This window comes from Delphinus delphis, chromosome 2 (genome assembly GCF_949987515.2).
Source record: "Delphinus delphis chromosome 2, mDelDel1.2, whole genome shotgun sequence".
Classification (NCBI taxonomy): Eukaryota; Metazoa; Chordata; class Mammalia; order Artiodactyla; family Delphinidae; genus Delphinus; species Delphinus delphis.
This window is the reverse complement of record NC_082684.1, coordinates 148,414,226-148,442,164: the sequence shown is the minus strand read 5'-3', so window position 1 is coordinate 148,442,164 and position 27,939 is coordinate 148,414,226. Positions and strand designations below refer to the sequence as shown.

Sequence of the window (27,939 nt, the reverse complement as noted above, 5' to 3'; positions counted from 1 at the left end):
TGTTTTGATAGGGATCGCCTTGAATCTGTAGACTATCTTGGGTAGTATGGCCATTTTAACAATATCAGGTCTTCCAATCCAAAAATAAGGTATATCTTCCCATCTGTTTGTGTCACCTTTAATTTCTTTCATCAGTGTCTTATCATTTTCCAAATACAGATATTTTACCTCCCTAGGTAGGTTTATTCCTAGGTATCTTATTCTTTTTAATGTGATGGTAAGTGGGATTGTTTCCTTAATTTCTCTTTCTGGCAGTTCATTGTTAGTGTATAGACTGCAACAGATTTCTGTACATTAATTTTGAATCCTGCAACTTTACTGAATTCATTGATGAGCTCTAGTAGTTTTCTGGTGGCATCTTTAGGATTTTATACATATAGTATCATGTCACCTGCAAATAGTGACAGTTTTGCATATTCCTTTCCAATTAGGATTCCTTTTATTTCTTTTTCTTCTCTGATTGTTATGGTTAGGACTTCCAATACTATGTTGAATAAAAGTGGTGAGAGTGGACATCCTTGCCTTGTTCCTGATCTTAGAGGGAATGCTTTCAGCTTTTCACTGTTGAGTATGATGTTAGCTGTGAGTTTGTCATCTATGGCCTTTATTATGTTGAGGTATGTTCCCTCTATGCCAACTCTCTGGAGAGTTTTTATTATAAATGGGTGTTGAATTTTGTCAAAAGCTTTTTATCCATCTATTGAGATGATCATATGGTTTTTAGTTTTCTATTTGGTAATGTGGTATATCAAATTGACTGATTTGAAGATACTGAAAAATCCTTGCAACCCTGGGATAAATCCCACTTGATCATGGTGTATGATCCTTTTAATGTATTGTTGGATTTGCTTTGCTAACATTTTGTTGAGGATTTTTGCATGTATGTTCATCAGTAATATGTAATTTTCCTTTTTGAGATATCTTTGTCTGGTTTTGGTATCAGGGTAATGCTGGCCTCATAGAATGAGTTTGGGGGTGTTCCTTCCTCTGCAATTTTTGGAATACTTTCAGAAGGATAGGTGTTAACACTTCTTTAAATGTTTGGTAGAATTCACCTATAAAAAGCTGGTCCTGGACTTTTGTTTGCTGGTATTTTTTAAATTACTGATTAAATTCCATTACTTGTAATTGGTCTGTTCAAATTTTCCATTTCTTCTTGGTTCAGTCCTGGGAGATTGTACCTTTCTAAGAATTTCTTCTTAGAAATTTCATCCATTTCTTCTAGGTTGTCCATTTTATTGGCATACAGTTTTTCTTAGTAGTCTCTTATAATCTTTTGTATTTCTGTGGTGTTGGTTGTAACTTCTCCTTTTTAATTTCTGATTTTATTGATTTTGGCCCTTTCCCTTTTTTCTTAATGATTCTTGCAAAAAGTTTATCAATTTTGTTTATCTTTTCTGAGAATCAGCTTTTAGCTTCATTTATCTTTTCTATTTTTTTTTAGTCTCTATTTTATTTATTTCTGTTCTGATCCCTATGATTTCTTTCCTTCTACTAACTTTGAGTTTTGTTTGTTCTTTCTCTACGTCCTTTAGGTGTAAGTTTAAGTTGTTTATTTGAGATTTTTCTTGTTTCCTGAGGTAAGCTTGTATGGCTATACTACTACCTCTTACAACTGCTTTTGCTGCATCCTATAGGTTTTGGATCAACATGTTTTCATTTTCATTTGTCTCTAGGTACTTTTTACTTCCTCTCTGAGTTCTTCAGTGATTCATTGATTGTTTAGTAGCATATTGTTTACAAAAGCTAAATATTTTTAAAATTTTTAATTAAATTCAACAAATATTTGTTAATTTCTTCCCATGTGTTAGGTGTTATGCTAGCTTCTGGGAATAGAACAGTGAACATGACAGACACAGTTCTTGCCCTTATGGTGTTTTAGGCTACTGAAGTATGAAATTTTAAGTATGAAATTATAAGTACATTGTGCTATGGGAACTAGTAACAAAACTCTCCACTACACTAACTTGCCCTCATCCCTGACTTCAGCTAAGAGCTTAGAATACTTATCAGTACATTTGGGCACTTTAGCATAATTCATATACCACATTCTTATACGTTGCCCTATGTTTTTTCAAATTGTTTCAAAGGGATAAACTTTCCATGATTTTATTGGAAGGCCATATGTGATAATTCTAGTATACCTCAGAGTGGTGTGCCTTTCATCAGAATAAGAAATAACTGTTGAGCTCAACTAGAGTGGGGATAGGAGGTAAAGAGGGAGAAACAGTGAAATTTTCAGTATAAACTGGTATGGTAATATATGAAGGACTTAATAAGTAATAGTTAATGTTTATTCAGTGCTAATTGCCATGAAGAGATGGTGATTCTTTGAGGAGTTAAAAGTTGACTGGGGATAATAAAGATTGGAAAGAGTAGAACAAGATTCAAACCCAGCAGTACGAATCTCAGGGCTCATGGTCATAACCCCTCTGGATGCTAATTTCTACTCAAGACATTGAACTTTGACAATTGTGCAACAATTGTCTGCAGTAGCTAAACTGCAGACAAAGCTCATGTTCACAAGTGCGTACAATAAAAACTTGCATGGACGTGCACACAATACTACGTGAATCAAAATCTCAAATTATAGTGTAGCTGTGATAACTAGGACCAAGGACAAAAAAATAAAGATTCAAAAAATAGGCAGTAAAACTAAAAATACACGTTGAGCAATAACATCAGTAATTATTATAATAAAGAAGAAAAGGTGATATAGGAAAAAAGCCCACCCTGTGCTTTAATGCATCCTATTTTTGTTTTCTAAAAACAATCATCCCAAGAGAGTTCCATCTATAATCTACCACAACAAAATAACGTGACTTTGAGAAAATGACACACTGGAGAGACTACGGCCTGTCGGATGCTGCATACCCAAAACCTACCTTTAAAACGCATATAATGAAAGTCATACTTGTTTTGTGCTGACAAGGCAGTCGACACAACATAACTTTACCCCTATATCTACAAAGGGGTGTCTTTCCTTGATGAGAAAACCAAGCAAAACTGCCCCTCAGAATGGTATAGTTGGTAACTAGTGGAATTTAAAATTTTTATTTTATATACTCTATGCTATATACTAAATATACTATTGGGTTTGCCAAAACGTTCATTCAGGTTTTTCTGTTACACCTTACGGAAAAATCCGAACTAACTTTTTGGCCAACCCAACATATACTGCAAAAGAAGAAAACCAACTAAAATTTGTGGACTGGAAAATTACTCCTCCAAGTAGTGACCTTCTGTGATATTTTGGCGTGGCAAAGTAGGAATTTAGACACATGATTCTATTCTGTTAGGGAAAATATGACTACATATATCTGGGAGACTGTGCCTTGCATTTATCTATATAGACCTCACCCTAAACAATTAAAGGAAACTCAGATCTATAGTAGATTAAACACTGGATGTTTTCTAAAAATATGGCCTATTAGCTATTAGTTGACAAACTTCATTTATCTCTCTTAATAGTTTTAGTTTTTAAATTTTCTTTTTTTCTTGTACTTTGAAACCACGGAAGAACAAATGCTTCATTTACATGGCATCATAGTAGATTGAATAATTTTATAGCTAACTGCTACTCATTTCACTAAGAAAAAGAAATTAAGAGAGAGGAAATTTAACACCTGTGGTGAAAATAACTCCAAAATGTATTATCTTCTTCCTTACTTCCTTAATTTCATATTCATAGGCTTTGTTCCAATGGTCTGTTTATAAGATGGTTGTTTTAAAACTCAGAATGTGTTTTCCCACAGAAACCATGTCATAACCAGAGGCTGGATCCTCAGGCCACACTGCAGCAGTAAAGCTTCCTGCTCAAGGTCACACAGCTCACATTACCTGAGCAGACACAAGAAGACATGAACAAAAATAGATTCACATGGACTCTCAGTTCTACCCACTCATTGGCCTTGAACTCCAGGCCCCAAGCCGCTTCTGAGATTTTCTTAGGTCTAGAATCCACCTTGGATATAATGCCTTTAAATATTCTTCTTGAAGCTAGTGCTGGGAAAGAGAAAGCCCAGCTCCCCAGCAGGAGCCACAGGAAGGGGACTGGCAGCTGCCCGTAACATATTTAAGAGCTTCCTGAACAAGGGAAACAATCTCAGCATTTATGTTTCTGGGTGACCGTCTTCCCCTGAGTACAGGAAAGACTGCCCTGAGCAGTGACACATAGTTTTGCCTATCCTCCCTTCCCGTCAGCTGTTGCTTCTGCTACCAGAGTTCCTGCCACTAACAGTCTCCCCACTTGCAATTTGCTGTTTCTAATCTGTCAGCTGAGAAATCTGATGACCAGGGCTGTTAGAACTGCATGTAAATTGAGAGCCAGGTGTCAAGAGATAGCCAGAGACCCTCTCCTTCAAGGGAGCAATGGCGGGGTGGGGGTGGGGGTCCTGGTAGCCATTTCTTTTCTTCTCAGAGTTTTTCTTATGTAATTCCCTGCTTGACAGTCTCAAAAAGCTAACCTCCATCTGCAGAAGGTGCTCCTGTTGTACGGTGCAGTGAAGAACACACCAGAACGAAAGAGAGACACACATTCCAGTGCAAGTGCCCAACACTCAGCCTGAGGACCTTTGGATTCAGAAAATCTCTGTGCTCCATTTCCTCCTTTGCAAAATGGGTATAACCATAGAGAGTCAGTGAAGTATAATGAATTAAAATTACAAACTGCTTTAGAATGAGGTGTCAAAATAGTGATCTTTAAAAAGAATGACCATCAGGCTTCCCTGGTGGCATAGTGGTTAAGAATCCACCTGCCAATGCAGGGGACACAGGTTCAATCCCTGGTCTGGGAAGATCCCACATGCTGCAGAGCAACTAAGCCCATGCACCACAACTACTGAGCCTGTGCTCTAGAGCCCACGAGTCACAACTACTGAGCCCACATGCCACAACTACTGAAGCCCACATGCCTAGAGCCCGTGCTCCACAACAAAGAGAAGGCACTGCAATGAGAAGTCCGCGCACCTCAATGAAGAGTAGCCCCCGCTTGCCACAACTAGAGAAAGCCCGTGCGCAGCAACGAAGACCCAACACAGCCAAAAATAAAATAAATAAATTAAAGAGAAAAAAAAAACTACCATCATTCTTAGGGGTCTATAAACTACTGCTGCAAGGCAAATCCAGCCTGGTGTCTGCTTTTGTAAATAAAGTTTTATTGGAACAAAGCCTCACCCACTCCTTTATGTATTGTCAATGGCTTCTGTGCTACATACAAGGGCAGAGTTCAGTAGCTGCAAAAGAGATCATATGGACCACAAAGCTGAAAATATTTACTCTCCAACCCTTTACAGAAAAAGTTTTTTTGACCTATCTTATCAATAAATGTTTTATTTTCAAGCAAATAAGCCTTCATTTTTCCCACAAAAAAATTCAGTTGTTTAATATAGCATATTTCACAACACAGGCCATAAGCTTAACAGAAGACCTTCAATAATAATATCATTTATATTTAATAACACACAAGAAATTCATTATACAAGTTTTCTGCTATGTAAATCCATTGCTGTGAACAGAAAAGTCCTCAGAATTAATTTAAATTCAATTCTCAAAAGAAAAATGAACTAAGAGCGGAGATTTATTTCTGGTATGCATTTTAGGGGAAAAAATCAGTATTACATTATCTCTATTGTGTCTCATAGCAATGAGGGTAACAAAACTGCCCAGAGTTGTCAGTGTCAAATACACTGTGGGAGCTCAAATATTAATCAAAATGACATCTCCAATTTTTTCCCTTCCTAATCAGGCCTAAACATCATGGGACGTCTGCTAAATCAATAAGCAAAACTAGATGCCCTCATCACTCCCAACCTGGCAGCACTGCACTTTTAGCCAGAAGACAAGGGGCCCCACTGCTGCATAAATACTCCTCTGCTTTGATTGTTTGCTTCTCCCATGAGATGAGCATGCCCACCTATGATCCCAAACTTTACCCTGGTACATATCTGGCTATGCCACCTGTCACTGAAAAGATACACCTCAGACAATTTCAAGGTAAGATAGGCATGGGGGTTCGTGGCTCTAGAATATGCTTGTGCATTCTACCAAAGAGAATAAATAAATGAATAAATACCTCTCATGAATAAAGTGAGAATAGGTTGTTGTAAAGTGTTTGTGAAAAACTAAAGTCTCATATCCCATCTTCCACACCTGGAGGAAGGTGGCACAGGGACTGACCTATACCCCACCCCCCAACCTTCTGCCAAGGTGGGCTTTTGGTACAGTTGAGAATTAATTACCTTTGGCTTTAATCCCCTTCCCCTGCCTTTTATTTCTAGGTCTCTTGCCCCCAAATCCTTATCCCGCTGACACCTCCTATTTCTCTCTCTAGGAGCTCTGGAGTTGCTCTAGTGCTGAAAGATCTGATAAATGCCTGAGTGTCAATTTATTCTCCTCCATGTATTTAGAGGAGGCAGAGGGCTGGAAAAATGGAGCAGAGAATAGGTCTGTTCACACATGGAACCAAGTTTGAACCTTTCAGCAAAGCTAAAAGGAAAACAAGAAGAAAAATTGGCTGGCGTAGAAAATACACAGACTTCTACACAAGGAAGTGAGATATGCACCTGTGAATTCCAGAAACCCTAAGGGAGACTTGGAAGAGAAAGCTAAGGGTCTATCTACAGTTGGGCAGCCACGTTCTAAGAGCCACTGCAACCGGCCAATGGTAAGATGAACTCATCTGTACTCAGCCTACTGAAGTCCAAGAAAACTTGGGTTGGTTCATTTATTCATGTGCCAGGCATGTCAGTGAACAAGCATATTCTATACCCTCATAGACCTCTTTTCAGCCTAATTATTTTGGTCTTAGCCAGCATTTTTTCTCCTATCTTTATGAAACTATAAATGGAAAGTCTTCCTGATCCTGGATTTTCCCACCTTTACAGAAAAAGGATAAAATAGATATCAAGTACAGCAAACATAATGGAAATATCTTAGCCAGATGAAATACAGCTTGAGAAAGAAAAAGTAGTTCATTAAATTTTAAACAAAATTGGAATTGCTGAGGTTAAGGGCAACTCAAAACAAAGCCAATACCAGACACAGACTAAAAGGAACAACATAGACTTACTCAAAAGGAATGAGTGTGGTAAGGAGTTTACTTGTCAGCCATCTCCAGAGTGTCATGGGGCTCAAATGAGATTATCAAGGGGAGGATGCTTTGAAAAAGTGAAGAGGCACATCACAAATGTGAAGGCAATGATACAATTATTGGTAACATTTTCACCAATTATAAGCTTAAGTTGAGTTATGGTTGTTTATAAACTATTACTGCAGATCACCAAGAGATAAACAGCCTCATAGCTTCATTTGGAATAAATATCCTATAAGTTAACTGGGCACTAAACATGTGCATATCATTTTATATGGCCATTTTAAAATAAGCTATTTTTTATAGGAAACAATATACATAACCAACTATAGGAGATTCCTGAGTTTAAGTATGGTGTGTCCATAATGGCCAATATGTCAATTATTGTCCATTTGACAACCCACTCCATCCTTCCAATACCCTTCTGTGTCCTGTTCTGTGCCCCTGGCTGATGCCTAGAACTGAATATCCTTCTGACTTCCAGTTGGATTAAACTAATGAAGATGGTGACTGCAGAAGGAGAGAGAAGAGAATTTCTTCCAACTCTCTCTTTGTATCAGTACTGCATTTCTGGTGGGAGCTGTTTCTCTTCCATGATCCCAGGGAGTATCCACTCCTCTTTGGCTTCAGCTTAACTGGGTTCCAGTACCACTATTTTCTTGTCTTTCACTTCAGCCCTAGAGGTGGTAAGAGCTTCCTGATACTGCTACTGTCTGGGTGATGGCCTCACTATCCACTCCTTGTCTGTTCCTTAATCCCTATCCACATCCCTATAAAGAGTCCTTTCCTTAAAGTCTCTTTACTTAACCCAGCTGGGTTGACTTCAATTTCTGGCCAGGACTGTGACTGAAATATAATATAGACATCTATTTATCAACATAGAAAGATGTCTGACAGAAAGTAGATCAAAATATAAATAGCAGCTATCTTTAGGCAGTGGGATAGGATTATTTGGATTTTTTTTATGTTTCTCTGTATTTTTCAACTGTTCTACAGTTGGTTATATATCTTGGGAGCATAAAAAGAAATAATACAATTAAAATACGACGTGGGAATAAATATGGTTTCAAGAAGTACTAGTGGTTTGGCTTCCCTTCATTACTGCCCGCCCCATCAGGAACAGATAAATTAAAAGTTGCATAGCCTGAAAGGTGTCCTGGTGGGGCAATGGAACCATAAACACTTATGAGTGCCCAGATTTTTTTTATTCTTGCTAGACTCCATTTTCTAGGAAAAAATATGTTTGATGAGCAAGTATTTACAATTTCACAATTAAAGACAATGCAGTTGCGCTATATTTAAAATGGATAACCAACAGGGATGTACTGTGTAGCACAGGGAACTCTGCTCAATATTCTGTAACAATCTAATTGGGAAAAGAATTTGAAAAAGAATAGATACATGTATATGTATAACTGAATCACTCTGTTGTACACCTGAAACTAACACAATGTTGTTAAGCAACTATATGCCAATATAAAATAAAAAGTTAAAATAAATAAATAAATACATACATGCTATCATAACCATTAAAAAATGCAGTTGCACACATTTATAAGTGTATGTGTTTTACAGATTCATATTTCACTAGCACAAATCAAGATTTTGCTGCATTTTTAAATAATATTAATAATAGTTAACTCTTACTAAAGACTTGGCATCTACAGGCTCTGTTTATAAGAATTGGAGGTATTTGTTAGTTTAATCCTAATAGGAAGACAAGTATTATTACTCCTATTTCATAGGTGAGCAAATTGACAAGCAGTGAAGCCAAGTTATTTGTCCAAGATCATACAGTTTTTGCTTGCAGGTCCTGGAGGCAAGTCCAGGCATTAGAACCTATTTGATCCATTATACTCAATCATCACTCAGGTTGATAGATTACCTAAGAATTCTAAACTCTCTTAATCTTGTGAATATGTGCAAAGAACAACGGGGAGGGGGGCCTCATATTGGTTCACCACTTACTAGTGTGTAACCTAGCACACTTACAGATCAGAGCAACAAATTTCTCATCCATGCAATGGGGTATAATACCGCTTCTACCTACCCTAGAAGTTGTGATAATCTAATGGGAAATAAGCATGAGGCCCATCAAAGTTGTAAAGCAAAGCACAAATGTAAGGTGGTATTATCTTGCATCCTCCGTGTACCATCGTCATTAATACATGAAAGTCAAATGTAAAGAAAATAGCAATTATTTTGGTGAAGTATGGCTCTAAACTATTATAAGCTATCCAGTCTGTTCACAACACCCAGCATAAAGCCACCACTGATTAATCAATACAAATCATGCAATGGTTTCAGTAAAATGTACTCTCCAGGGCACTCCCTTGACTCACATTCATTCATTACCTCGCTTTATTTGATTTGTTCCCAGCATTGGCCTGAAATGTGTTACTCTCAATCTTAAGTTATACAGTAAAACTTTTTGAAAAACTGAAAAGTTCAAACTATACATTCTCTATGCTCTGACATCAAAAGTTCAATGGAACCACTCAGTTTTCAGTTTCTCTGACTCAACATTTTGGAGTTTTGTAATTAATTATATTCCATGATTACTGATCAACAATTAGCTCAAAATGTTGCTGAGATGGTGAGTATGCTGAAGAAAGCAGAATTCAATGACTGAGACTAGTAGTAGGACACTAAATTTCTCTCTTGTTAATAATTAAAGTAGACAACTTATGTTTTTATTTATAGCTTCCAGAAATATCCGGCTCATTCCTGCGCACTGCTCTGTCAGGTAATCATCAGTGGGTTAGGATCTGACTTGGGCTGTTGTGTTTATTTTCCATACACACCTTCAAACGAAGCCATTAAATGCAGCCCAACCAAAGGTAAAAGCAAGTGAGGGCATCACCGTGTCTTTTCTGGAACTCTCCACCCAGCCAAATGCTTTGATGCATAAAGATATAAAGGATGAAAAGGGGTAAAATTTCAATTTACCTGTCTCAATTTCCCAGATGTATACAGAGTCATCTGCACATCCAACAATTAGAAAGTTCTCGACGGGATGCCATTTTATCATCTTCACAGGGAAAAGGTGCTTTCGGGCGCTCAGGAGGCACCTCCTCCCCTCAAGGTGAAGGAGAGCCACGGAATGGTCACTGCACACACAGCAAATTACCTGATGACTTCGTAGCTATGAAAAAAAAATGGCATTCTTTGTAAGCTAATAGTCAAATGCTTTCTTTAAAATTAAATCAGATTTTCCCCCCTAGTAACATAAGTTTTTGTTAAAATCCCATTTACAAAATGACAGTTCTGCTTTCTCTAGCACCTCTCCACATAACACTGCACAGGGGAGCTTTACAAACCAAGTAGATTTTAAATTCAAAGACCTATTAGGAAGGTCAAAAGACACAAGTAAAGAGGAGAATTCCAGGCCAGATCTACTTATAAGATAAATGAAGGACTTGATCATCACTCAGCAGATTCAGGCAGCGAGGCAGACATCGGAAATAATGCAGAATAAAATAAACCCCAGAACTAATTTGTTGCCACAAAAAGAAGCTATTTTTAGACACAAGCTTAGGCCCAAGGGTATCATGAGCTGATATCTTCCACTTAGAGCCTCAAAATGTGATTTGGTGCTGTTCCCAGAACTATACAGATTCTAATCCAAACAGGAAACTCAGTGTAGACACAATCTAAAAGAGGTAAGCATTAGATAGTTCCAACTGAATGTACAGCTTCAAAGACACAGGGACCAAAAATAGTCTCACAGGACAAAGATCCTTAAGATACTTTCAAGAACGTCAGCATGTGGTTACCTTCAGCATAGTTTAGGACAAAGACTGTTCTTGCTGGGTGCTGTTGAGGCTCATCTAGGAGAGGTTGACAGGGCAGCTTTGTGCCTCACCACGAGGTCCAGGCACTGATCAGCCCATCAGTGGGTATGGCTGGGGTGTGGTGAGAAGGGGCAGTGGGTAGTTCCTCTGCTATTTTTTTCTTTTCTAACCATCTTGCTATGTCGATGCTCCTACTTTGACTAAGGCACCCGGCCAGACTTTCGTCTGCTATGTTAAAAGCATCAGCTAGGGTTCCTGAACAATCTCCCAGTGCCCATCACTGACCTCTCTCTGTGGGGCATTGGAGAACTTGTTATTTTTCCTAATACTTGTAAAGGAGACTACAGATATTCTGAGCGGGGGAGGGGGGATCACAAAATGGCAGGTGTGATATATGGGGAGCCTGGACTTGTAGAATGGGGCACAGATGGCATTGCCCCCCAACTATTACCTCTTGGAGAACCTTCCTGACCCCCAGTCTCTAGAATAGACAGCCCAGTGTACTTCAGGAAACTCACACACACCTACAACACAAGAGAACACACATAACACGTGAACACAGATCCTATGGCCAGGAGTAGATGTATACTAGAGACCCACACTAGGCCAATCAGATTCTCTTTTCTAGGCGTTTGAAATTGTAAGGCTAAAAGAAATCATAGGAAGAGGCAAGAGAATGGAGCAATCACAGAAAAGCAGACCATTTTGGAGCAGTGGATTCAAAGAGTAACCTTGGTTTCTGAATTTAAGTTCCACTGTAGGTCCTTGCTCTAGTGCTTTGTCTTGGATGCCTAGGGATTGCCCCTTGTGCCCTTTCAATAAACTCTCTTTTTATTTGACTTTGAATGTGTCCTGATCCTTGGAGTTAAATCATCTATGACTGAGGCAGAAGTAAAAGGGGTCAGGAGTGGAACTGACTTGGACTACGGTCCTGGGGCTGAGAGAAAAAAAAAATTTTTGAAAAAGGGAGAACTTCAGGAATAAAAGATATATCAAGGTATCCCAAATCACCACATAGGTTTTTTTTTTTGGGGGGGGGGAGGGGTCACTTAACTTTGTTTTACTGTTTTGGTTAATCATTTCTGTTCCTGAAATACTGCTTTCATTTTTTCTTACTACAAAAATACAGTGCAAGTTTTCTCTGGTTTTACTTTGGAACTGATTTTTCATAACATTACTATGGAGAAATAATGTTTACAAGTCAATCAACTAGCTTATAAACTCAGAAAACTCAAAACTTGGCTGTCCATATTTTATCAAAGATATCAGCTTTATGAAAGCTGAATTTAAGCTGACATTGCATGAGAAAATTATACCTGAAAGTATCTCCTTTGCTCAGCACAAGGTAGATGCTCGTAAATTTGTTAAAGCTCGTCATTTGTTAAATAAATGAAAGAGTAAACAAAAATCTATTTAAGAAAAAGAAAGTGTAACTATCATTATTATTATTAAATTGTTGAAGGCAAAAGTTAATTTTAATTTACAGTTCCTACATATTTATTTTTCCATTGAGTGTCCATTACTTTTATTTAAAAAGAAAATTCCATTAAAAATTAAGATGTAGAACTAGGAAAAAAAAAAGAACAAACGTATAAGTACTTAAAGAGAATTAACTGACTTTTGTAAAGCCAAGAATTGATGAGACCTTTGCTTTAGAACCAAATTATCTGTATAAGCTGTAAAAATAATAAAATGCATAACATATAAGAAAGGAATTCATAAAAATCATCCAGTTATATTATGGTTTTTTCTTTTCTGTGGAAATATGGGTTATTTTTCCTTACATTTTTTAAACATTCTGAAATGTTATATGTATAACTTAAATTTATGTGTTATGTTTCACTCTTTATCTTAACTTACTTTGAAATTCTCTGGTGACATCAAAAGACTCGTTACTAAACCAGCTTGCAAAAAGAATTTATGCAAAATTTCTTCAGTAAAGATATCCCACAAGATGACCCATGAGTCCTGGTCCCCAGACACCAGCCAACTTTGGTCTAATTTTGAAGAGAGACCATGTGGATAAAGCAAGGAAGTAACACTGTGGTGATGGCCTTTGAGAACTTTCTGAGGAAGGGAACCTGGAAAACAACCAAACACCAAATAATAAAAAAGAGTTATTTTTGTTCAAGAAATAGTCCAGAGATTTTCTTTTATAAATTTTTAATGTAAGGAAACTACATATAATTAAAGGTAGGCAGTTGACTAAGAAAATTAATGAACAACCCTTGGATTCTCTCAAAAGGCAAGTGCCTATTATAAGCCAGGTCGTGCTTTTGATGGAGCACTAAATCTGGTTGTTCAAAGTCTATTAATTCTTTAAGGATGTTAGCAAGTTACCAATTCCAGTGCTATGAAATAGCAAACTCTGTTCTAAAAGAGTGAACAATTTATACATTTTGTCTCTATAAAAATAATCTCAGAACACTACTGCTGTCCTTTAAAACAGCATGACCAAGTCTAGTATAAAAGAAAAGCAAAGTTTCACGGAATATTTTTGCTTTAAAAGATATTACAGATTACCTAGTTCCACCATTTTGTTTTACAGATAAAAGTATCTGAGGCTCAGAGAGGTTAAGTGGCTTGAATCCAAGTGTGAAGAAACACAGCATAATATTTAAGAGCACAGCTTTGCTGTTAAACAAATCTGGCTTTGTTTTTCTCGGTCTATCACTTACTAGATGTGTCACTGTGGACAACTTGCCTTTTCCCTCTAAGCCACAGGTACTGCATCTGAAAAAGTGGGATAATAACAGCACTTACTTCACACAAGACTACTGTGTGGAATAAATAAAATAATGTCCATAATTTCTTAGCACTGGCACTTGGTAGGAACCTAGGTGTTTCATACCATAGCTGTATTAGAACACAGGCTTACTGACACCCAGTTTCCACACTGCTTCTTCCTTCATTATTAGCTAAACCTAAAAAAACTGGAGAGGACCACAGACCACAAACTCTCTTTATTTACACTGAAAATGAGTCCCAAAGAATCATTATTACTTCTATTCCGTCAGGTACCTTCTCACTTTATATCCACTAGCAAACCAAGATGAATATTAATTCAGATGCTAAAGATCAAATGTAGGTTTCTGCTTGTTTTCAGGATAAGATAAATCAGCCTAGATAAAATATGCTAAGGTCTTAAGCTTTTTTGCTAACTTTTAACAGCAGCCATTGAGATGTAAAGTGATGTATTACCTCTCCTTGCTTTATTGCTACTCACTCCTCTATTTCATTCAATCACTGAATCACTGAAAAGTTAGAACATTTAGTAAGTAGACAAAGTAAGCTGAGAACAGCAATAGGCAATGTAACAAGTTTCGTTTTTTTTTTTTTTTTTTTAATTGATATTTGGTCTGTCAGGACCTTGTAGTCTAGTAGGGTCCATACAATGAAAAGTGGTATACAAATTTACCTACACAGCCCCAAATCTCAATCACCTCCTATATTTCTTTCCTTTACATAAGACAACTTATTGCATAATGGTCTTTATTTAAGAGATTTTCACTGTTGCAGTGCACAAAGATATATAAGAACACATTTACATTTCATTACCAAAAAAATTAAAAATTAAAACAGGAAGATACCACTTTCTCCTGATTGGCAAATATTAAAAAATTGAATAGCACAGTAAGTTGGCTAAGGCTTGGGGGAAAAGGCATTCTCATACATCTGTGTTAGTGGACACACATGTATATTGATGTACTTTGGAGAACATTTTAAGATATATTTTCAAAATTAAAAATACACATAAAGGTTGATCTAGTAATTCTACTCCTGGAAATTAATACTATACATATACCTACATATATGTGCAAAGATAGTTAATTCTGCATTGTCTATAGTAGCCAAAGACAAGAAAAAACTTGAACACCCATCATAGGAGATTTTTTAAATTAGAATTCAATCATTATTAATCATTTAAAATTAAGTCATAAAGAATGTGCTCAAAATATTTTATTAAGGACATTTTAGTAAAGTGTGTAGAATGTGGTTCTATTTTTATAATATAATTAAAAGAATGTATACTGCTCTTTTGTTATATGCTTATATATGCATAGGAAATTTCAAAAAGTGTATAAAGAAACTTATTAGCACTTGCCTTTGGTGATCTTCCTGGAAGATCAAAGAAGGAGAGAAATGTATTTCTCATTGTATAACCTTCTGTTTGACTTTTAAAAAAAAACCTATATGTGCGTTTTACTTTAACATTAAAACATGCACAAATTTATTAGCAAATGCCTGTAATTTTCTTAAGCTTCAGCAATCTTCTTAGTATAGCTTATTAAAGTTGAAGCTTAGGTAAATTAAATAAATAGGGTCAAATAAAATTCAATGACCTTTTAGTAAAGAACCGCCTTCTAGAAGTCCTGCTTTGGCAGCATTCAAAGCCTGTGTAATGAAAATTGTCCCATCTTCACAGCCACATATTAGTTTATCAAGACTTGGAACATACTCTGATGAAGTGACAACCACAATTCCATTCTCATCTCTAAACCCAGAGAAGTAGTCAATAATACTTTGTGACATGGTATGATGCTTATCAAAATTATCTTGAAGGGTCCAGGTGGTAGTTATTGGTATCTCTAAAAGGAAAACACATAAGGGAAAATTTGGTTTATAAATTCATCATAGATATAGAAAATATTATCAAGGCACCATACTTTGGGGAACATGGAGACTCTTTTGCCATCCTAACAGTATGTTATAGGCAGAAAAGTTCTGCCATCCATTGCTTTCACTCCAAATGCTATTTTATTGATTCTTTCTCCCTCAAGGAGCCTCGGAAGAATAGATGTGTATTAGTGCGTTCATTTTAGACTTAAATCAACTGAAAAGAACGGAGAAACTCTTTTGAATAGAGAAATTGGTTGAAAAGGGGTACAGGATATGGACATGACGAATTCAAAAATATGAATATGGTCTATCAGTCTATCCTATATTCATATTGTCAACATTCATTTCAAGGCAATAAAACATCATTCATGTTAAGTTGATGTTAATTTGAATTACACTTGTTGCATTGTTGTATAAGATCTATAAGCATCATGTTTACACTACTTTCATGTTAGCATCTAATGCATAGTGGTACATGAGAACTTTTTCTTGTTTGTTGACTCATATTACTCAACTTAGGGAAAAAAAACACTGAGTTAATTATAAAGTAGTTCTCAGAAGACATGTGATTAGAAATAGAAATTGTCTTACCTTTAGGAGAACCATCAAACTTGGATACAGGAACATCAGGGATGTGCCACAAAGTAATTCTTCCTGAGACTTCTCCAGAGAAAAGTACCTTATAAAAAGGCTCTTTCCTTTCATTCATGTAGCCCATAACAAAGGGAAGGCTCTGGTCCAAATAAAAAAGTTAGCATTTATGTAGAAAAAATATCTTCAAAAAAATCTATATAATGGCAGCCACTGTTTTTAAATGAAGGAACAAGACTTCATAGATGAACTAAATTATTTCCATTTGTTTCCCACTGTTTAAAAAATTTCAAGTAAATTAAGTGAAATAGTCCTCTTACTCAAAACAAAAAAGTTTTTATGAAATAAGAAGCAAAGTCATCAGCTAGATTTCAGAGAGCTAATAAGAATAGTTAACATTTATTGAACATGTTCAGTGTATGTATTACGTATACTGTTAGGGTCTTTGCATGTATTCAGTTAAGTAGTCCTCACAATAATCCTGTGAAGTTGGTACTATCATTTTCTTCATTTTACAGATGAATAATCTGAGAGGGAAGAGGTTAATTTATTTAAGGTGATATAGATGGCAGTGGGCTTTTGAGTCCAGTAATTCTGACTCAAGAGCCCACGTCCTGATGACAGTGCTGTACTGTCCACTGAGGAGGTCTGATTTCTTTATGATCCCTTCAGTTCCAATTGTCAGTTAAAATAGCAACAGCTAATATTTGTGTGGTAATTTTGTGGTATTATTATGCTTTCTACTTTCTTTTGACCATTTTTCAGATTTAACATACTTGATTTTAAACTTCCCAAATGGCCACAAAGAAAAATGAATTCATAACTTACATAGATAGATAGATAGATAGATAGATAGGTAGATAGATACTAGTAAAAATAAATGTATATGTTATAATTAACATAAATATATTTATATATATAAATATATAGTTTTGTTGTGGCACAGTATGAATATTGGGTACCAGAGCTCTTAAAGATACACTTTCACTAGTGAATGGGTTCAGAATCTCCCTAGTACCTCAGTGCAGTGTAGAGGTTCTTTGGGCAGACCTGTATATAGAGATTACACACAAGGGATCAAAATGATTAAGTGATTACAAAAACAAAAACAAAACCCTCTTTTGATGTACAAATAAAAGGCACCCTGAAAAGAAAGCCAACTGCTGGTGCTAGAATTAAAGAAGCCTAAGAAAGTGATAGTTTCTAGTCAGAAAGCACATGTTTGAAGGTCCAGACTTAGTTATTTTAGTGGAAAAATTCTATAACGTATCTCTAGAGAATATTAAGGGCCCAAATATTGCTACATTTAATCCTTACAACAAAGCTACATAGTAAATAAACTTTATTATTATTTCTGTTATAGAGATAAGGAAACTAAGACGAGAGGAGAATAAGAAACTAATTCAAGACCAAGATATGTAATCCTCTATAGTCCCAAGAAATGAGATCATTGAAGAAAAACAGTTCCAGTGAAGTGAGTTCTCTGAATAATATATTTTCTTTAAAGATTCAGAAGGCACTTTGGGGTCTTATACTTCTCAAGGCCACCATTTTTGTAGGTGTTAGAAATGGTACAATAAAACTTGGGTAGATTGGCTTCTCAAACTCTCTCAACCTTTGGGAACCTTAAAATTGAGTAGTCCAGCTCTCTCATGATTTTGATATGAGGATGATGCTCCAGAGAGGCTGGGTGGTTACTGAAGTTGGTTGCAGCACATCTCCTCCCTCCCAGCAAAATGTGCTGCCCCTACAGCCCATGCTCCCCATACGCTGTTACTCCCTCTACGCTCACTTCTGTACTACCACTCCTCACTTGCTCACACCCACTCCTTGACACCTCAATCCTCCTCCTTTCCAGTAGTTTCCTCTCTAGTTCACATGAAAACTCCCTCAAAGCCCCTTATCATGTGATTCTGATTTTTCGTCACAGTACCCAGTACCCATCACAAGAAGTACCTGTCCTCCAAGAGGTATTAAAATAGTCATTAACAGTGAATTAAGTTTCATTAGGTCCCATTTGTTTACTTTTTTTAAATTTCCATTTCTCTAGGGGATGGGTCAAAAAGGATCTTGCCGTGATTTATGTAGAAGAGTGTTCTGCCTATGTTTTCCTCTAAGAGTTTTATAGTGTCTGGTCTTACATTTAAGTCTTTAATCCGTTTTAGGTTTATTTTTGTGTATGGTGTTAGAGAGTGTTCTAATTTCATTTTTTTACATGTAGCTGTCCAGTTTTCCCAGCACCACTTATTGAAGAGACTGTCTTTTCTCCATTGTATATTCTTGCCTCCTTTATCAAAGATAAGGTGACCATATGTGCATGGGTTTATCTCTGGGCTTTCTATCCTGTTCCATTGATCTATATTTCTGTTTTTGTGCCAGTACCATACTGTCTTGATTACTGTAGCTTTGTAGTACAGTCTGAAGTCAGGGAGCCTGATCCCTCCAGCTCTGTTTTTCTTTCTCAAGACCTAATGAAACTTAAAAACTTTTGCACAGCAAAGGAAGCCATAAGCAAGAGGAAAAGACAAACCTCAGAATGGGAGAAAATATTTGCAAATGAAGAAACTGACAAAGGATTAATCTCCAAAATATATAAGCAGCTCATGCAGCTCAATATCAAAAAAACAAACAACCCAATCCAAAAATGGGCAGAAGACCTAAATAGACATTTCTCCAAAGAAGATATACAGATGGCCAACAAACACATGAAAGGATACTCAATATCACTAATCATTAAAGAAATGCAAATCAAAACTACAATGAGGTATCACCTCACACCGGTCAGAACGGTCATCATCAAAAAATCTACAAACAATAAATGCTGGAGGAGGTATGGAGAAAAGGGAACCTTCTTGCACTGTTGGTGGGAATGTAAATTGGTACAGCCACTATGGAGAACAGTATGGAGGTTCCTTAAAAAACTAAAAATAGAACTACCATATGACCCAGCAATCCCACTACTGGGCATATACCCTGAGAAAACCATAATTTAAAAAGACACATGCACCCCAATGTTCATAGCACTATTTACAATAGCCAGGACATAGAAGCAACCTAAGTGTCCATCGACAGATGAATGGATAAAGAAGATGTGGCATATATATACAATGGAATATTACTCAGCCATAAAAAGAAATGAAATTGAGTTATTTATAGTGAGGTGGACGGACCTAGAGTCCGTCATACAGAGTGAAGTAAGTCAGAAAGAGAAAAACAAATACTGTATGCTAACACACATACGAAATCTAAAAAAAAAAAAAAAAAGGTGATGAACCTAGGGGCAGGACAGGAATAAAGATGCAGACGTAGAGAATGGACTTGAGGACAGGGGGAGGGGGAAGGATAAGCTGGGACGAAGTGAGAGAGTAGCATTGACATATATACACTACCAAATGTAAAATAGATAGCTAGTGGGAAGCAGCCGCATAGCACAGGGAGATCAGCTCGGTGCTTTGTGACCACCTAGAGGGGTGGGATAGGGAGGGTGGGAGGGAGATGCAAGAGGGAGGGGATATGGGGATATATGTATATGTATAGCTGATTCACTTTGTGATACAGCAGAAACTAACAAACCATTGTAAGGCAACTGTACTCCAGTAAAGATGTTAAAAAAAAAAGACTCTTAAAAAAAAAGCAAAAAAAAAAACAATTATCTTGTGGTAAATGCCTGGATTCAAATCCTGGTTTTAGCACATACTAACTCTATTAAAAGAGCCAATTACTTGATTTAGGCAATTTACTTAACCTCTCTATATCTCATTTTCTCTAACTGTGAAAGAAGGCTAATAAATAAAAGCACCTACTATATGGGATTACTGTCAGGATTAATGAGTTGATAAAGGTAAGGTGCTTAGTATGGTTCCAGGCATTTGGGACATACTCAATAAGCAGTAACCATTCTTATTATCCATTCTCAAAACAAATGAGAAACTCACTCAAAAGTCCATTCCCAGACTCTGGGGCCAAACTGCCTAGGTTCAAATCCTGGGAATTAACCTTCCTGAACATCAGTTTCAAAATGGGGTCATGGTGGAAACTCGTGTAAATAAGGCAGTGCGTATGTTTAACGATAATAAGGACTGAAAAAAAAAGTTACCCATCATCATCGTCATTGTCATTACTCATAGTTCACGCTTCCAAATTCCTTATCTGCAATCCTCAGGCTGTTTCTATCCCATCTACTCCCACCTCAACACTGCTATCTTACTCCACAGCTAAGACCCTGGGAAGCCCAGTTCCTTGCCTCAGCAGCCAGGACCCCTACTACAAGTTTCAGTGATCATCAGCTATGATTTCAAGCTAGGGAGACTTTCCTAAAGCTGTTGGAATGAAGGAGGAGTCCCCATTTTTGCTACTACAACTCCATCAGCAGGTAAGTTCCTGGCATCACATGAGAACATGTTACTGTCACACACTGGGATTTAATTCTGTGGCATCACTCCAAAAAACATGTTTACAGAGCATAATTCTCTAAGTTCATTGTATCTCTCAAACTCACCTCCCGACACCATGAAAATGCCTTCATTACCTTGTAACTGCATGAAACAGTAAGAAGTCTTATATTTAGTGAATATTGGTGATGTTTTGAATAGGGAGAACAAGGTCTGAATTTAGTTTCTTGGCCGGATAAAGGGCAAGCAAAGGTCTACGGATGAGTAGACCAGCTTCTTTTTGTTTCAGATTATTCTATTCATTTTCACTGGCTTCCAAGTACTTCCCACTTTTAAGATACAGAAACAACTGTGGTTGTCTAAACAAGAATTATACATCGACAGAAGACTCACAAATCTATGCCTTCACCTTTTTTTTTTTTTTTTTTTTGCGGTACGCGGGCCTCTCACTATTGTTGCCTCTCCCGTTGTGGATCACAGGCTCCAGACGCACAGGCTCAGCGGCCATGGCTCACGGGCCCAGCCGCTCCGCGGCATGTGGGATCTTCCCGGACCGGGGCACGAACCCGTGTCCCCTGCATCGGCAGGTGGACTCTCAACCACTGCACCACCAGGGAAGCCCTGCCTTCACCTTTTGAGACACAAAGCAAGGTGGCTTCCCATAAGATTAGTATTTTTTTAAGTTAATTTGTAATCGCTGTTCTTTTTCCTCATAGTTATGTATAGCATTGATATTTGCAGTAGACTAGAAGCTCCTAAAGGACATTTCTTATATCTAGCTTTTAGGGCAGACTGTGCTTTATAAAAATGCATTCGGGAGCTAAAAAGGAAAAAAAGGGCAAGTCCTTTAAAAAATAACTTAAAATGCCTTTCTGAGTAAACCACAATAAAGCTTTTGTGATCAACAGCAAAACAAGGCTCTATTGCAACCCACGAATGACTTTAGAAATAGTGTTCCACACCATAACTCTAAAGTTTGCCTATGCCCTAGTGGCACTTGGAGTTCTAATTTTTGGCTGACAGTCTTAATCAAGTTTTTGCAACAAAACCTCACAGATATGTTAAAGAGGTGATACTGAACCATAGGATTTGCAGCAGCTATGCTGCCTAATTAAGCAAACCATCACTGTAAAACGTAACATGCTTCGTTGTTTGACACATCAATAATTCAAAACTCCTCCATTCTCCATGAAATACCTTTTGGATAATTAACTGATGACTAAGTCCAATAGGTTAAAAAAAACCACTTTCATTGACACTAAAGTAAACTAACTGCTTAAATTTTCAGGCTTCATAGAGTGTCAAAGATATAATTCAGTCAAGTGAAAACCCACAATTACATCCTCAACTCTCTGCCAGGAATCATAGTTATATTTGTTGTAACAAGAAAATTTATTCAGAAGAATAGCTAAATGCATGTGAAAATGATCTCAATATCCAGCTTCCTTAAGAATAAAAAAAAGCAGGATATAAGCCATTTGATAAACTTTAAAAAATGAAGTAGATACATCAAAATGTTAATAACTTTGTATCAAACTATCTGTTAGAAAGGTCAGTGGAAAAAATGTGTATGCATATATATATGGTGGGGGAGAGAGAGAGAGAAAGAGAATGAGAGAGGGAGAGGAAATAAATACGGCGAATGGTGACAATTGGTGAATCTAGGTAAAGGGTATGTGACTGGTCATTGTACTATTCTTACAACCTTTCAAATATTTGAATATTTTCCAATTAAAATAAGTAAATATAAAAAATAAAAATATTCATATTGAATATGTATGGTGGTAAAATTAGAAATTTTAATTCTTCCTTTTTTATCATTTATAATTATTCCATAATAAATATGTATTGTTTAGTTAAGCAGACTTAAAAAATAGCTTCTCTAAAGGCAAAGTTTTCTTCAGTAGCCATTAACAATTAGATTTAATTTTCTCGTTAACAACTTGATGTGATTCTTCAATTCAATTTTTTCAAGCCAGACTCTGTTACAGACAAAGCAACACTTATCTGAGAAGTGGAGTGTAACAGCTTTGAGGCAGTCATTCTTTTCTTGCATTACCTTATTTTCCTGCACAGAAGTAGAGCACAGTAAATGAGGATAAATGGTCTCTTTAAGCACTCTTCCATCAGCAGGGTATATGCTTTTTGAAAGCCCACTGCATAGTGAAAAATAAAAAGCAAAGTTTAGAACTTTGGGGTTCTTTATTCGTTTTTTTCCCCTCCCACTTTCAAAAGCCGGATGGTACCATTCAAGTTTCTAAACTCTAGTTAGAAATTGTTGGGTTAATAATTACAAGTGACTTTTTGAAAACCCAGCACCAGCTGTACAAGTTATACATGGTTAATCTCATTCCTTCATCCCCTGCTGTTTTATACAAAGGCTGAAGCCTACCAAGCCCAGAGTAAATCTTCTAGTGCCAAAGTTGTTTTGTTCTGGTTTTTGATCATGGGCAGCATGTGGGGATTTTTCCATAATAAACCTCCCAAAGTTCATTTTCTACCTGAATGTTTTGTATGCTGCTCCCATCTGAGCCCACCTGTTCAGCAGCTGATAGATATAACTGTGACCATCTTCTGTCCAAATGATGATTCTGTGAGCAGCAAGCACCTCTCCACCAGCAAAGAACTGCCCGCTCCCACTAACTTCAGTCCAAAGAAGAGAAAAATCACAATAATCGTAAACCTAAAATACAGAATGAATGATGCCCATTAACAGAAGCTTCCAATCTAATCTACCGAGGAGAAAGATAAATTATGCTTATCAAGACTATTTAGATAACAGTGTTAATGCAACAACATATCAATTATTAATATTAAGTATTAAGTATCATAACAGGCCACACTATACTCATGGACCAAGATAATATTTCACTAGTACTTATTTTTTCGCATTTATCCTAGGTAGGTTTCAGTGGACAAACCATCCGACAGTATCATTCCAGAATGTGCCCATTATGCACAGAGACCAAAAATCCCAAATTTTCTATGCAATTTTATTCTTTCCATATGTATAGTCAAACCTGAACATTTGAAAAATTTATTACACACAAAAGAAGTTGATACAGTAGAAATCCTGAAGTACATGCTGAACCATCTACTTTACATTTTAGTTCAAAAATATAAGCCTTTAAGTAAGACAATATAGTTTTGTTAACTGAGCCAAGTATATGAAACATTAGAGAAAAAAAGGATGCTATCAAATGATAGTAACTTAGCTTTCCTTTCTTCTTGGAGATGTCAGTGAATATATTCACAAGAAAAGAATGTATATAGTCCCTAAAAACAAATGTAGTGACAAAGCAGAAAAAGAAAAAAAATATAAAAATAAGACCAATGTATGTAGGTGAAAAGTATTAGTTTTCTTTTTAACTATAAAGTGCAGGCATCAACTCTTTAAAATAATCTGAGACAAATGCTCACTATTATAATAGTTTGTTATTAATAAAATTAGGATATACTTTATATATACAATATCCTGGGAAGGAAAATTACCCAGTGTAGTGAGAGGAAAACTGATAAAATTCAGTCATAAAAGACAAGTAATTCCCTGCTGCGGTAATAATATTATAAAAAGTTTGTATCATATTTAAAACATATTCTTATAATTGTTGCACTGAACAAGATAAAAATCAAATTACATTTGTGTATCACTGGTACTTATTATGTTATTTTATAATACCTTCCAACATTTAGAAAATACCACCAGTAGAAGTCTCTCTGTATACGTGCAAAATCGTATTGTTCGGCAGTTCAGGGAATTAAGAAATTTGGATTCCTTTTCATAAACATCTTGCTTTTCCTTCAAAAGGAATAAAAAGGTTTTAGTACTAGTTCTAGTTAATTTATATAAAACTGTATTAGAAGACTGCTCCCCTCTAAACCTGAAGTAGATCACACTGTTATTATAAAAAAGCACCCAACTTTCCTTTTGAGTTTTCTGAACTAAGAAAGTTACTTTGCAAAAGAAACCACGAAAAGGAAACCCACTTGAATTCAAGAATTCATTATATACAATCATTCAACAAACATTCTGTCGGGAAATTTGCTGCAGGATACTGAGAATATAAAGATATGAATAAGTTACTTTCAGATATGGCAGAAAGATAAAACAAAAAAAAGGAAAATAATTTTTTAAAAAACCTTTGCAGTATCTTAATTGCTAAAATAGAAAAACAAACAAAATGTTTTGAAAAGACAAAAGCGTAGCCAGCACAGAACACCTGCAATACTATGTTCTCAATAAGTTTCTGATAATACTGGGTGTGTGTTTTTTGGGCTCAGTATGCCAACACAATTCCCAGGTTTTCCCAACCAAGAAATTCTAGAGGATAGTCCAGAGTATGGGGCAGTTGAAACAGTTCTGTCAACCGCACAAATTCTATGACTGTTCTTTTGTCCATCACCTCGACTTGTAGCCTGATGCTAGGGAGCAGGTGAATATACTGGACTCCCAGTGTATGTTACCCCCATTGCCACAGCTCACAAAGAGCCAGAAGAAATGGGGTCTTCTGCTGTAAGGGACAGGGAAATATTCCACGATGAATTTTTTTAATTAAATTATAATCAATGTTTGTGTGTGTGTGTGTGCGCACGCATATGCGTGTAGATAAAAACATTTGTATACATACAGAGAAAAGGTTGGAAAGATACCATGCAATTGTTACCAATGCTCACAACTTAGAAGAGAGATAGGGAAAAAGTACATGGACGTAAAACTTATATACTTCTACATCATTTGGACTTTTAACAATGAGAATGTAACACTCTTATAATTTTAAAAATGTCAATACATATGCTTGAAATTGGAGAATAAAGGATAGTTTCACAAGCCAACCTGAATGCTGTTGATAGATGAAGAGAGATCCCATACTTTGAGCTCACCAGCTACTGACACTACCAAGAGAGAATCTTCTGTAAAAACAACAAAGGTCATATATAAGCTGACCACTGTTATAACTGGTTACTCTAAAGATCATTTCATAGTCATTTAAGGATTATGCAGGGCATGTAGGTAGAAAATACTCAGCTGTTTTTTTAATTAAAAAAGTAAACATTTTAGATCACATTCTAAATTTGTTTTGCAATTTCAAAGTGACTCCCATGTAAAAGGAGAGCACCACTAAAAGCAGAACCACATTGCAAACCATCACGCTGGCAATACTAATTACACCTTCCTATTTCAGAAATAAGTAAGGAGCCAGCCTTCCCTCATTACAGGAACTGAATTCTCTTCATTACTACATCCAGGAGATACAGCAGGGCAAATCCAAGAGTCCTGTTAATCCACAACAAACACCTGCTCGTCACTCTTAAAATGTATCAAAGCAGAACTGGGTCATGGAAACACAGTGTCTCCTCTTTCCACTTCCTCATGACCTCTTGCTGACTTTCCAGTGATTTGAACCACTGGGATGGATGTTCTCAGTTTTTCTTGATCTGGCTTAGAGAGCTATCCCTACCAGTAGGTAAACATAAAGAAGCATTCTGAACTCTTGCCCACTAATTTAACAAATAATTCAAAGGTGATATGTTTATATGCTATCTCTAGTGTTAGATAATACCTAACTCTTACCTTGAATTCTCATGGAGTGAACAATGCACATGCAGTTGATCCAATCCGGAGACTGAGATGATATGAAAGTGTGAATAATAACCAAACTTTTGGCATCAATTATAAGAACATCTTGATATTCTCCACAACACAGAAGCCAGCCTTCTCCTATCATCCGGAATGAGCAGTGGTAATACTATGCAAATTGAATTCAAAGCAAAAGTTTAATTATCACTAGCAATTAACATAATTTTGGCTGCGGTGAAGACTTCTCTGGATTTTAATTTTATCATCTATTCAACTAAGGTATTAGGCTAAATAACAATTAAAATTTCTTTTAGTTCAATTATTCTACACTTCTGAAGTGTTAATTTTGCCGTTTATCTGACTTGCATTTGGTCATTTTTCTGGAGAAGGGGACTCTTTTGGGAAGAATTAATCTTATTCCAAATCATGGAAAGCTCACAATTATATTAATTCTGAAATGCTATGTAGAACTGGACAACAAAAACCAGGTTTCTTACCCTAGCAACACTGCTGCATCTTAAGAAGAAATAAAAATGTTTGAAAAGCATTTGAGGAATTTTTGTGCCAAATAGATTTTGAGAATGGCTTTTATTAAAGTTTGAGTAATATAATCTACCCTTGACAAGCTCTCTCGCTATTCAGGTTTTGATCCCAGAAAGGAGTTCATGAATGTTTCAATGCAAGTCATCAATGCTAAAAGCAATGCATACAATATAAAGAACAGTGTCAGTACCATGGAATCATGCGACTACCTTACGTATGCTTGGAGTCCACATACCAAAAGCCAAAATCTCTTTTAAATATTGGGAAGTTATTATAAAGATTAAAGCTGTGCCTCTTGCTCTGTTTTCATAAATAAGAAATTCAGAACCTATCCATCCAAAAAAGGTTTAAACTGGAAGCAGAAAAAAAAACTTTTTTGCTTTATAAAACTGTATGTCAATAAAATGGAATCATTTCACGTGTGTGTTTTGTGAGTGTAACTAAGGAAAAAATAAGGAAATTGTTTTTCAAATTTGTCTATGTTAGAAAGATACAGAAATAAGAGAAAGAATAAGAAAAAAAATTGGTTGAATAGTTACTTTGGGGAAAGAAAAATGCCAAAAATAACAGATGATAACTGACAGTATTCTATTCTAATGATAAAAAAAATTCAAGAAAATAATCCCTCTAAAGACATGTCTTTAAATGTGTGCTTAGCAAATGCTCTGAAGGAGCTGTATCATCTGGAGATGTTCTCAAGGAAGTGAACATACTTACACAGATTGCAGTGTGCCTGTAAGGAAGTGTGGCCTTCTCCACGCACTGTCCATTGGTGACATTCCAAACACACATCTCCCTAGCAGAGATAACTTTGTATTATTCTCTGTCATTTCCACTCAATTGGCTGGAATAATTTTTGTGCCACCAAGTTTTTCTTTAGTGCTGCACTTAAAGGCAGCTTGATCGTTTATGTGGCTTTTTGTTACAGATTACTGGGCAAGAAAATGTTGTGGTCATTAGCAGGGATGACATGCTGTATCTATGTCTTTTTGTTTTGGTAATTACACCCTGCCACCAGCCTACAAACCTTACTTGAGTGCCAACCTGACCTACAACAAATTGTGGGGATGCAGCTATCACAGCCTGGGAGAGTGACAGTACAACAATCTTTCTATGGAAACTGCATCTTCCTGAAAATCATTTATTTTATTGAACTTAAACTACATATTCTGAAAAGCATAATACATCAAGTGTTGCATCTTCTGGAGCTCAGGTATCATTTTTATAAAAATAAACAGTGCCACCAAGAGGCCACATTTGGTGTATCATTGATACGCTTTATTTCTTTGCTTCTGAAATCCTGAAACCATCCTTGGCACTAAATTGTCAGAA

The 27,939-nt window shown here is 36.3% G+C and overlaps 1 protein-coding gene across 1 annotated transcript in view; it reads right to left on the bottom strand.

The window, feature by feature from the left end:
* Positions 1 to 27,939, bottom strand: part of WDR72 (WD repeat domain 72) — a 189,525-nt gene that overhangs the window by 149,995 nt on the left and 11,591 nt on the right. Inside the window, exons 3-12 of the mRNA XM_060003747.1 lie at positions 27,325 to 27,403; positions 26,059 to 26,233; positions 25,321 to 25,397; positions 24,166 to 24,285; positions 23,024 to 23,169; positions 22,546 to 22,642; positions 16,096 to 16,237; positions 15,228 to 15,473; positions 12,745 to 12,965; positions 10,040 to 10,235 (exon numbers count right to left, since the gene is read on the bottom strand). Coding sequence (XP_059859730.1) covers positions 10,040 to 10,235; positions 12,745 to 12,965; positions 15,228 to 15,473; positions 16,096 to 16,237; positions 22,546 to 22,642; positions 23,024 to 23,169; positions 24,166 to 24,285; positions 25,321 to 25,397; positions 26,059 to 26,233; positions 27,325 to 27,403 — 1,499 coding nt within the window. The remainder of the gene's footprint in view (positions 1 to 10,039; positions 10,236 to 12,744; positions 12,966 to 15,227; positions 15,474 to 16,095; positions 16,238 to 22,545; positions 22,643 to 23,023; positions 23,170 to 24,165; positions 24,286 to 25,320; positions 25,398 to 26,058; positions 26,234 to 27,324; positions 27,404 to 27,939) is intronic.